Source organism: Aspergillus steynii (genome assembly GCF_002849105.1).
Source record: "Aspergillus steynii IBT 23096 chromosome Unknown P170scaffold_4, whole genome shotgun sequence".
Taxonomy (NCBI): domain Eukaryota; kingdom Fungi; phylum Ascomycota; class Eurotiomycetes; order Eurotiales; family Aspergillaceae; genus Aspergillus; species Aspergillus steynii.
This window is the reverse complement of record NW_020194401.1, coordinates 2,274,524-2,286,460: the sequence shown is the minus strand read 5'-3', so window position 1 is coordinate 2,286,460 and position 11,937 is coordinate 2,274,524. Positions and strand designations below refer to the sequence as shown.

The 11,937-nt window shown below is 54.2% G+C and overlaps 2 protein-coding genes across 2 annotated transcripts; both read left to right on the top strand.

Annotated features, from left to right (window-relative positions):
• Positions 1-485: 485 nt before the first annotated feature.
• P170DRAFT_182674 (putative integral membrane protein (Pth11)) lies at positions 486-2,286 on the top strand. The gene is made up of 7 exons (XM_024842666.1): positions 486-900; positions 997-1,064; positions 1,151-1,336; positions 1,382-1,445; positions 1,503-1,594; positions 1,643-1,783; positions 1,850-2,286. The coding sequence occupies exons 1-7, from the start codon at positions 687-689 to the stop codon at positions 2,141-2,143; spliced, it is 1,059 nt and encodes a 352-aa protein (XP_024704662.1). The 5' UTR covers positions 486-686; the 3' UTR covers positions 2,144-2,286.
• Positions 2,287-3,169: 883 nt separating this feature from the next.
• On the top strand, positions 3,170-11,245 carry P170DRAFT_456008 (type I polyketide synthase; the record flags this gene model as incomplete). The annotated part of the gene is made up of 14 exons (XM_024851588.1): positions 3,170-3,636; positions 3,704-4,217; positions 4,274-4,397; positions 4,441-4,550; positions 4,597-5,020; positions 5,069-5,518; positions 5,566-7,694; positions 7,791-7,826; positions 7,962-8,786; positions 8,853-9,134; positions 9,195-9,269; positions 9,324-9,661; positions 9,717-10,194; positions 10,247-11,245. 14 exons carry the CDS (start codon positions 3,170-3,172, stop codon positions 11,162-11,164), a joined length of 7,170 nt encoding a protein of 2,389 aa, XP_024704661.1. The 3' UTR covers positions 11,165-11,245.
• Positions 11,246-11,937: the final 692 nt, after the last annotated feature.

Sequence of the window (11,937 nt, the reverse complement as noted above, 5' to 3'; positions counted from 1 at the left end):
ACACACCCACACCAGCTTCACCCTCGGAGAATGGATGGGCATTAAGCTTACACGAAACCTGTCTAGTGCCTTACGCTGCGTTTATCTGAGATTGAATCGAACGACCCATGTCATATCCACTCTCGGATACATCTGGTTCGTGTCAACGCGACCGAACAGCCCCGGATCTTACTTTCCACCATCTTCACCCCTCACAGCTACCACCCAAGTCAAATGGAGAACTAGAACAAGCCACGACGGCACCTCCGACCGGACCAAAAATGTAATCGCTTTTCATTTCTAGATGGTGACCCGACCGCCTGGTTTTCTCCCGCCACAAGCTTCCCTGGCGTCCCGGACCCACGGCTCGGCAGTCTGCCAGACTCCATGACATCGACATGCACCCCCCAACCCAAGTCCGGCTGGCTGAGCCCAACACTGAGAACTAGAGCTTGTGCGGGGCCTTCAGATCACCAACAGCTGGATTGGAGCTCCAGTGGAGATCTTATATATCCTGCCGGTGATCTGCAGGTCCATCTTCTTAGCACCCTCACTCTTGCCTGCCCCAATTTGGCTTCGTTATTTGAATCCGTCGTCAAGGTCCAGTTGGACGGAATAGGCTAGACTGCTGCAATCGCCTCTTTCCTCTGCCAGCGCACGCAGCACACTGATGTCGGTGTCCTCCCTTCTCTCCGCGTCGAACACGTATGGCCTGGGTACATAACCTGCACGCCGTCGATCCCGACAGTCGCATCGACCGCGACGTCGCGATTTGTTTGGTCTTCTCGGTCCTGGCCTTTGCGGCTGTGGGCTTGAGGTTCTGGATCCGTCTGCAGACGAAACGGTGCGCCTGGGCGGATGACTTTGCGGCGCTGTCCAGTGCCGTGCTGGGGGCGGCGTATACGGGGATTGCGGTTGGTCGTGAGTTTTCCTATATTTATAACCCTTGCTAGTTAGTGTGGAAGGGGCAGAGGGGGAATTGAGGGACTGAAAGGACGAGGAGCTAAGATTGAGTAGAAACGAGATGGGGTTTAGGGACCAGCGCGGCTTATTTTCCGATTGAGAATGCGGTGCCGTTTGGGAAGGTGGGTTTGTTCCTTTCCATTCACTTTGGCTCGCTTTGGATGGGGGTTGGGTGTATTGGGCGAAGATGGCTAATGGATGGATGTAGATTCAATATGCCGGTGGCCCGGTGTATACGCTTGCGTTGCTCGGGTTCAAAGTCTCGTTGTTGTCCTCGTATCTGCGCATCGGGGGCTTTATCCAGGCGTACAAGGTGACGATCATCGTGGTGATTGTCGCCGTGGTGTGCAATCAGTTGATTTTTACGTTTTTGCTACTTTTTGCTTGTCGTCCGGTATGCTACCCTCGGGGCTGTTTGGGGAGGTGCTAATGGAAATAGATCGCAAAACAGTGGGATATGACCATCCCTGGGAAATGCATTAATACGGTCGCTTCGTACTACGGTATCTCTCCTCCTATTTCCCATTGTCTGTCCGGGATAGAAGAGACTAACTGCGCAGCCCTGGCGGGAACTAGTCTCGGCTTCGACTTGCTGATCATCGCGCTGCCGTTGCCGGTGCTGTGGGGGTTGCGATTGCGGTTGAGGCAGAGGGTTAGTATATCTATCTAGCCTATTATATTGGAACATACTAAGAGACAGATCGCCCTGCTGGTCATCTACGCCGTCGGGTTCTTCATCACCGTCATCCAAATCATCCGCATCTTCACCATCAAAGCCCTTCAGACGTACACGGACAGCGAGCCGATCGTGGTCTGGTCGAGCGTGGAGATCAGTCTTGGTGTTTGTCTCTCTATCCTCTCTTTAATCTACCTTTGTACTTCTCGAGCCCAGGAACTAAGGAAATAGGTGATCGTATCCTGTGTCCCGACTTACGGCACGTACTTCCACACGTTCGCGACCAACGTCAACGCCTACTGGCGCCGACACAGCAGCACCTTCACGTGGCGATCGGATCGGTCGAATTCCAATTCTCACGGGGATTCGAGTCGGAACTCGAAGCGGAATTCTAACGGGTCGCAGGGAACGACGACGACGACGGCTACGACCACCACGATCGGGAGTGGGTCGAGGAAGGAGAGGGAGGGGATGGTGCCGGAGATGGGCACGAGTCGGTTCGATGAGTTTAGCGAGTTTGTTTGACCAGATTACGTTGGTTTTGATATATCGCTCTGTGTGTAGATTTGTATTTTCTCTGGACGGAGTTTGTTTTGGGAAGGTGCGGCGGGCATCCCTGCCTTGTTTGGTGTGCGGCGTTTTTTACCGTTTTCTTCTTCTTCCTCCTCTTCTTCTTCTCCTCTTCTCTTCGTCTCTTCCGCTTATTCTTTCCAAAGCTTTGTCCTATATTCCCTGGGCGACTGTTGCCTTCTTCTTGCTCTTCTTTTCTTCTTTCTTTTCCTTGGCACTCCTCCCTATTTGAGACATGATGTCACACGCCAGGATATACTGCCGTGCGGACAAAACCAAAAGATACAAAGTGCAGGCCGTGTGGAAGGAGAGAGGAAAGGAGGCAGATGGCACCGCAGGGGAGGAAATGTACGATAACTAATCTGCTAATGAAATTGACGATCCATGCAAGATTACCTACACCGCTATATGATCTGTCGTTCCGCTCTCTCGTGTCTGCCGGATGTCACTTTTCCATAAACTCAGGCAGCGTGACTCCATAATCCCGGGGATAGATCTACGAGACGATCAAATCATGGAGATTTTAGGAGCTACACGGAATAAGTCCCGGATCCAAATGTAAGAGCTGACTTTGCACGATCATACCCCCGAAAACGAGGGGCTTCTCTTCCTGCACGCCGAGTCAGCCAGCAGTTGCGGTGTAACGAGCCACTGCCCTTGCATGAGTCGAGGGGTCAGATCGACCTGTCCTGGGTTGGAGCTAAAGATGAGATATGCAGTGGACTATATGTAGGGATTTAGGCCCCAGACTGGGAAGGAGCCGGGAATTGAGAGGACGTATTTTCACTCCATCAAACCTGGTTTATTGTCACCACTGGTGTTGCAAATCATGGATAGCTCGAAGGAGAATCTCAACACGACCCCCGCGTCAGCTATGCCAAGTACGTGATCAAGAGAGAAGCCTCTCACAGCCCTCTGAGTCGAATACTGACAACCCAGCCAGACGATGAATGTACCCTCCCACCTATCGCCGTTGTCGGCATGGCGCTGCGCTTACCCGGCGACACGAACAGCCCGTCGTCTTTCTGGTCCCTTCTCATGAACAAGACCGACACTTCAACCCCCATCCCATCCGATCGCTACAATATCTCGGCCTTCCACTCGCCCAACAAGCCCGGCATGGTGCGCCCCCAGCGCGGCCACTTCCTGTCTCAGGACTACGTCAATGAAGTCGACACGTCGGTCATTCAGGTGGGCATGTATGAATTCTCGCATCTGGATCCGCAGCAAACGCTACTGATGGAGGTTATCTGGGAGTGCATGGAGAGCGCGGGACAGACGGAGTGGCGTGGCAGGGAGATCGGGTGCTACGTGGGCGTGTTCGGCGAGGACTGGTATGATTTGAAGTGCAAGGAGACGGGGGAGTTGCCGAGGACGCACGCTTTTGCAACGGGCGGATTTGCCCTCTCAAATCACGTTAGCTATCAGTTTGACTTGAAGGGGCCGAGGTTTGTCTTTCCCTTCGGTTCTTTCGTCGGTAGGACATTATCCGCTAATGCGATGGATTACGGCCAGCTCCACCATCCAAACGGCCTGCTCGTCCTCTCTCACGGCCGTCCACGAAGCCTGCCAAGCGCTGTACACTCGCGGTTGCGAATCCGCCATCGTCGCCGGAACCAACATGATCGTGACGCCCACCATGACCATCACGATGTCCGACAACGGGGTTCTGTCCCCCGACGGGAGATGCAAAACGTTTGACGCCAGCGCGGACGGCTACGCGCGCGGTGAGGCCGTCAATGCCGTGTTTCTGAAACGGCTCGATGATGCGATGCGAGACGGGGATCCCATTCGCGGCGTCATCCGATCCACGGCGGCCAACTACGACGGGCACAGTGGTCGCATCTTTGCGCCGGACGTGATGAGCCAGGAGCGCTTAATTCGCCAGGCGTATCAGCGCGCCGGTATCGCGGACTTGTCGCAGACAGCCTTCGTCGAGTGTCATGGGACGGGGACGAAGGTGGGTGATGTCGTAGAGGCGATGGCAGTGGCGAGGGCGTTTCGGTCGGACGAGTTGTACCTGGGAGCGGTATGTAATCCTGCTCTTTCCAATTAGGTGAAGGTGGTAAAGTTGAACAAGGAAAGGTCAAAACGAACATCGGACATGGAGAGGGCGCGTCGGGATTGACGGGTCTGATCAAAGCGGTGTTGGCGTTGGAGCATCGCATTATTCCGCCTAACATCCATTTCGAGACCCCAAATCCAAAGGGTGAGTGTTCTTCATTCGGCTGGTTCATGGCTAATAAGCACAGTTCCGTTTGACAAGGGGCTACGCGTCCCCGTTGAGCCTGTTCCGTGGCCATCGAATCGACAGGAGCGAGTGAGCGTGAATTGCTTCGGCGTGGGGGGCTCAAATGCTCATGTATGCTGGACCACTCCGGTATTCCTATAGAATGCTAATGATATAGGCCATCGTGGAATCCGCGTCTTCATTCCAGGCTACTGAGGCTCCTTCAAGCCAAAGGGCTCGTCTGCTGGTCATGTCTGCGCAGAGTGAGGCCGCGCTCCAGCAGCGAATCGCCGATATCCAAGGATATATTGAACAAGACCCGAAGACAGTGCAAAACTTGGCGTATACCCTGGGAGTGAAGCGAGACCATCTGTCTCATCGGGCGTTCATGATCGCGAATGAAGACGGGACCTTAGAAGACCCGATTCTCTCTAAACCTGCCGCGGCTTCTTCGATTGTGTTTGCCTTCACTGGGCAGGGGACTCGGTGGCCAGGCATGGCAAAAGAGCTGATTCAATCAGCTGAGTCGTTTCATGATGACATCAGAAGCATGGACTGGATCCTAAAGACATTGCCAGACCCCCCGCACTGGAGTATAGAAGGTACGGCATGCCACCACAAGCCGGAATATCAGGGCTAACATCTCCCAGATGAGCTTCGTCAACCTGGTTCCTCCAGCGGCTCTACCAAGGCCGAGCTGTCGCAGACTCTGTGCGCCGCTGTCCAAATCGCCCTGGTCAATCTGCTCTCGCAATGGGGTATTCGCCCATCAGCCGTGGTTGGTCATTCCAGCGGAGAGATTGCGGCTGCGTACGCGGCCGGTGCGATTTCAATGAAGTCCGCCATAACCCTCGCACACTACCGTGGACAGATCGCCAAGTGTAGCACAAAGCCGGGAGGCATGTTGGTGGTTGGATTGGGGCCGGACATGGCGAAGCATTATCTTGTTGAAGGTGTGGTCATCGCGTGCGAGAACAGTCCGCAGAGTGTCAATCTATCTGGGGACAAGGATCAACTCGAGGCGGTGCTGGAGGCCATCTTAGCGGAGCACCCGGATACATTCTATAGGAGACTCCCTGTCGAGGTGGCATATCATTCACGTTTGTGCAGCCCCCTTGTCATCTCAAACCTCTCTAACATCGTCTAGCCCACATGGCAGATCTTGGACACGCCTACGAGGCCGCCATCCAACCTTACATCACGACGGCCTCGACCACCAGCAACATCCCCATGTACTCGTCCGTGACCGGAGAAGTCCTAGCTCACACCAATCTGGACGCCGCATACTGGCGATGCAACCTCGAATCGCCCGTTCTTTTCTCCTCCACTGTGAGCAACCTGCTGAACGCCCAAACGACAGACTCCGAACCGACTCTCTTCCTTGAGATCGGTGCACACCCGGCGCTCTCCTCGCCTCTTCGCCAAATCGCCTCCCATCTCAGGAAACGCATCAATCACATCGCGACTCTCCGCAAACACACCAACCAACATCTCTCCCTCCTTCAATCCGCCGGCCACCTCTATCTCGCCAACCAAACCCCTTCCTTTTCCCATCTCAACGGCCCTGGAACCACCCTGACCAACCTCCCCACATACCCTTGGGACCGTCGGAACATCAACCGGCAAGAAAGCCGACTGACGCGCAACTGGCGATTCCGCAAGCACGCGCCCCACGAACTGCTGGGCTCGCGCACGCTAGAGTCTACGGATCTCGAGCCTTCATGGCGAAATCTGCTTCGCGCGTCTGTCGTCGTCTGGCTTTCAGATCACTGTGTCCTGGGGGACGTTGTGTTTCCCGCGGCCGGGTACATCGGGATGATCGTGGAGGCGATGCGTCAAGTATCGGGCGATAGCAGGGGTTGCTGGATCCAACAGCTGGTATTTAAGACGCCATTGACGATGAGCAAGAAGGGGGGCATGACGGAGGTGGTAACCTCTTTCAAGCCGGTGCGGTATAGCGACCGCGTAGAGTCGGAGTGGTGGGAGGTGACGATTTCCTCATTTAACGGGACTGCGTGGACGAAGCATTGCATGGGACAGGTGAAGAGTGGCCAAGCACAGGAGGGGGGATGTTTGACTGCGCCGATTGAAAAGCTCCCACGGTTAGTCGCTCCCGGGGCCTGGTATCGAGCGGTTAAGAATGTCGGATTGAGGTATGGTCCACGCTTTCAGCTGCTGGAGGACATCACGGCTCATCCGGTGGAGAACATCGCGAATGCCACGATCCGTGACAGGCAAGATAACGCTGAATATCCCGTTCACCCGACGGTCATCGACCAGTGTCTGCAACTGGCCGGGCTGGCGGCATGTCGGGGCCGGACGACGCTTGTTGACGGCGTCGCCATCCCCACCTTTATTGAGAGCATGTATGTTGGCGGAGGACGAGATGGAGATTTCATGCTCGCTGAGACAAAGGGAGTGCCGGTTGCCGGGACACATTTTAAATGCGATTCGCGGCTGAAAGTGGGGGAGGAGACACTTTTGTCGGTGCAGGGGGCGGTAATCGTGCAGTTGGAGCAAGGGGGAAGAGAGGACAAGTCCCCTCTGGCGTCGCATATTGAGTGGCGACCTGATACAGATTTAGTATCAATGAAGGAGGTTATGGACTCAGAGACGAGTGAATCGAGGGATTTGGTGGATAAGCTGTCTGCGCTGTCGGTGATTCAGATCCACAGGGCGATCCAGGACGTGATCCCTGCATCCCAGTTTGAGGAATACAGGCGATGGATCGGTGAAGAAGTCGAAAGAATTGGAGAAGGTAAAGTTCTAGAGGCACCAGAATGGGCTGCACTGGATGATACAGCCCTGCAGTGTCTTCGTGACGGGCTCAGCGCGAAGTTGAAGACTCATGGGCAGGAGGAAATATCCGGTCTTAGTGCGCGTGTCGTTGAATCGTGTGCAGATATTCTGCGCGGGGCAATTGACCCGACCGAAATCCTCACACTGGAAAAGCTGCGACAGGTTCACGAGTATACAGCGTCATCGAGCCGAGTGTTTCAGCTTCTCGGTCTGATGCGCCACACAAACCCGCGGATGCGTGTTCTGGATATTGGAAGCGGCTTAGCAAGGTTGACCTCGTGTTCCCTGAATGCTCTGACGTCGGAAGAAGGACGTTGCTGGTCAAAGTATACTTGGACTGACGTATGCTCTGCCGCTGTTCAAGATGCGCAGAAGAGGCATGGCGATACAATAGAGTGCTGCGTCTTTGATATCAATCAGGACTCGTCGAAGCAAGGCTTGCAAGAATCCAGCTATGATGTTGTGATTGTGTCGGACGTGAGTTTCCTTGTAAGCTCTTATATGCGCAGGGAGCTCCAGCACTAACCGATAAAGGTACTGCGCCAAACCTCCAAACCTGTGGCTGCTCTGCAGAATATCAAGAAATTGTTGGTGCCCGGGGGCAGGATCGTTATGCAGGAGATGACTGGTATGTACCCTTTTTAGAAGTCTTGACATATACTGACAGGCCAGACACCGCGTTTATGAGTTACTTCATGGTATGTTGTGCGGACTTGCAGAGAGGAATTGGGCTAACTCTAGCAGCGACTTCTCCCGGAGTGCGAAACCAAGGAAACAACAGCTCGCTCCATGGAATGGAGATCTTGCCTTGAAGCTGCCAAGTTCATCGACATCGATATCGACACTTTTGACAAATGCTGCCGACAGCAGATCATAGCTAGAGTCCCTCAACCTTCCATCGAACCAACATCAATCGACATCCTGATCTCAGATACACCAAAGCACCCCTGGCACCAAGCTATCCAAACTACACTCTCAGCAAGAGGGTTCACCGTGAACACACGCTTCCTCAGCGATCCCATCCCCAAAGATGCCTTTGTCATATCCCTCCTAGACCTCGACAACCCCTTCTTCAAAAGCATGACAGAAACCCAACTGTCCTCCTTCCAAAGCATGCTCGCCTCCACCCCACGCATTCTTTGGATAACGCACTCGGCCCAAGTGAGATCCTCAAACCCAGACTTTGGACTCTTGCTCGGAGTCGCCCGGTGCATTCGGCAGGAGATGAGCGTTCCGTTTGCTACAGTGGAGGTGGACGAATTTACCCCGGAAGCTCTGAACGCCGTGCTGGGCGTGCAGGAGAAGCTCAGAAGACAGGTTCTTCAGGAAGAGCTGGATGCAAGAGATTACGAGTTTGCCATTCACGACGGTATCGTCCACACGGGGAGGTACCACTGGACCTCCATGACGGATATGCTGGCAGCTCGCCTGGAGCAAGACGTGCCACTAAAATTGGACATTTCACCCTACGGCGCTGTCGGGTCTCTGGGATGGGTGCCGGGCGAGACGGTGCCCTTGGGAGCAGACGATGTGGAGGTGGATATTCGATACGTCGGATTGAACTTTAGGGTTTGTTCACCGCGGTGTCACTCTTCTCATTTCCAGCAGATTAAATGCTAATGGAGGACATGATAGGATGTCATGATCTCCCTCGGTGTCATGGCCGATAAGGAGGAATTCGGGATTGAATGTAGCGGCGTCATCACCCGCACGGGCGCGAATGTCTGTCACCTGCATCTAGGCCAGAAAGTCGGCGTTCTCTATGCCGGAGTCTTTCGGTCGCGGAAGGTTGTGCCGGCGACTGCTTGCCTTGAGATTCCGGCTGCGGTGGCGCTGGATGATGCGGCAGGTATCCTGGTGGTTTTCAACACGGTGCTGTACTCCATTATGGAGGTAGGGCGGTTACAGAAAGGACAGGTAATTTTCCTGGAGAGAGTGCATGAAACAAAATCAATGATTGACGGTGAACGGTTATAGTCTATTCTAATTCACGCAGCGTGCGGTGGTGTTGGTCTCGCGGCCATCCAGCTCTGTCAGACCATAGGTGCCGAGGTATGTCATTCCTTTTGTTGTACATGGTCCGGATTTACTCACAGGTATGGCCAGATATACTGCACCGTTGGTAGTGAGAAGAAAACCCAGTATCTGATGGAAACATTTGGCATTCCGCGCCATCGCATCTTCAATTCCCGCGACGTGTCCTTCCAGTCGGATGTAATGCGCGAGACTAACGGGGTCGGAGTAGATGTTGTTCTCAACTCGCTGGGTGGACCGCTTCTACATGCGTCCTGGGAGTGTGTGGCCCAGTTCGGCAAGATGATTGAGCTGGGCAAGAGAGACTTCCTAGAGCATGGCATGCTCCGGATGGATCTGTTCGGTGGGAACCGGTCTTTCGTCGGAGTCGATTTGTTCGAACTGGCGAAGAGGCCGGGGGTGATAGCTGCGTTAGTTTCCCATCTACTCCAGTATTCAAAAGATGCCATGCTAATCACCGAGTAGGCTGCATGACCAGCTCCTCGAGCTGCTTCAAGAGGGTAAAATCCAACCCATCCGGCCGCTGAAGGTGATGCCAGCCAGCGAGGTCGAGCAGGCCTTTAGACATATGCAGCAGGGATTACACATGGGGAAGATTGTTGTACAGATGACCGAGAGATCATCTTCGTTGCAGGTTGCCAAATCCCGCCAGAAGGTCACCTTTGATCCGGACACTGCCTATCTGCTTGTGGGCGGTCTTGGGGGAATCGGCCGGTCCATCGCATTGTGGATGGTCGAGCACGGCGCAAAACACTTGATCTTTCTATCTCGCTCGGCAGGTCAATCACCAGGTGATAAGTCATTCCTGCACGAGCTTGAAATTCAAGGATGCGATGCTCGGGCCGTGAAAGGCGACGTCTCGGTTCTCACCGATGTCCAGCGTGCAGTCAATGAAAGCCCCTATCCCATTCGGGGAATGCTTCAACTATCCATGCTGACTCGCGTATGCTTCCCCTTTCTCGGTTGCCTAATGCCATGCTTATCACAATACCTAGGACCAATTTATTCGCGATCTCACGCATGCGAACTGGACAACCGCCCTCGCTGCCAAAGTTACCGGCACCTGGAACCTACACCACGCGCTAGAAGGCTCGCAGCTCTCCTTCTTCGTCCTCTGCAGCTCCATCGCCGGACTCATGGGTAGTCCGGGCCAAGTCAACTACGGAGCAGCTAATACCTTCCTCAACGCCTTCACGCAATTCCGACTTCAACAAAACTTACCCGCCTCTGTTATCAGCCTTGGTGGCGTCGACGACATCGGTTTCCTTGCGACCCAGAGTACCCGCGTCAGGGATAACATGAACGCAGCTTCTGTCCGCATGCTTCACGAGCATGAAGTTCTTGACGCCTTCGAAGTCGCCATCACCGGGCGCACAGTACCTCTTCCGTCTTTCTCCCGCACCTCTCTCATCCCGCAGGAGTTTGCCATCGGGATGAGCAGCACTAAGGCCCTCTCCGACCCGTCCGTGCGTCCTCTCTGGGCCGACGACGCGCGGTTCCTGCATTATCGCGACATAGCGACCTCAGCCTCGGACGACCAGACCCTAGCGCCCGTGAACACTCTGCGGCAGATGATTGCTGACGCGAGAGTGCGCATTGCCGGAGCGAGAAGCGCCAGCTCTGGAGTCCTGCTAAGCACTGACGCCCTGGAGGAGTTCTTCTCGAGCTCCGACCGCGCGGAGATCCGCAGGGGCGTGCTAAATGGATTCCGTTCGTTTTCGATCTTCGGCGAGGATCTGGACGACGAGGCCTTGGGTAAGGTGCAGATTGACTCGTTGCTGACGATCGAGCTGCGGAATTGGATGCGCAAGCATTTGGGCCTGGATGTGAGTATTGGGGATGTGGCTGAAGCAGGAACGTTAGGAGGGCTGGGGAATTTGATCATTAGGCATTTATTAAAGGCTTCTGTTTAAGCTACGTGGTTCCTGGAAGAACCGTTGATGGTTGCTGATGCTGCATTTGAGGTAAGTGGCATTAGCTGATGCAGTAATGAGTGAAGTTAAGGTTTTACATTTGTCTTATTCCATGACAGACTTTAGAAGACTCCGTAGGATAGATGTGTCATGAAGACGTTTTCCGGGATATTATTTCTAGCACTTTGCCTTCACACAATCAGCCACGCCTGAATGCTGGTTGCAACATAGACTCCCCTGGTCCATCTTCCAACCGGAATCCTCTGTCCAACAAACGCTGTTCTGTCATTTTGCTAGCACGCTTCATAGAAAGTCCGTCTGCATCATGCGATCTCGCGCATTGTTGCTCCTTCCTCACGTAGACCCCCGAGCGCGGTATGCCACGCAAAACCCATTTTGGCGCCAATCCGATCTAAAGTATCAGACGGCAGACCGTGGAGAAGACTGGGTGTTCAGCGGATGCTGGGAAATTGACAGGTTGTCGATATGGTTGTGACATTCGTCGAATCCGTCATCATTTTGGTTGGCAGGTTTGTCGTCATTAATAGCAGGAAATCAAATCTACCAGGCTCGCGTCATGCCTTGTCATCCGTTGTTTTCTTTTCTCCTCCCTCCTCCCGCTATCTCAACAGAATACCTCCCATCACTCGATTCAATAGACATCGGAGCCGCTCTGGTGTGGTGGGAGGCTCTTCCTGAGCTATCACCAGCGTCGGGCGCTGCTAAATCCGATGCCACAGATTGGTATAAAAACACTGCACGCCAGCGCTGCG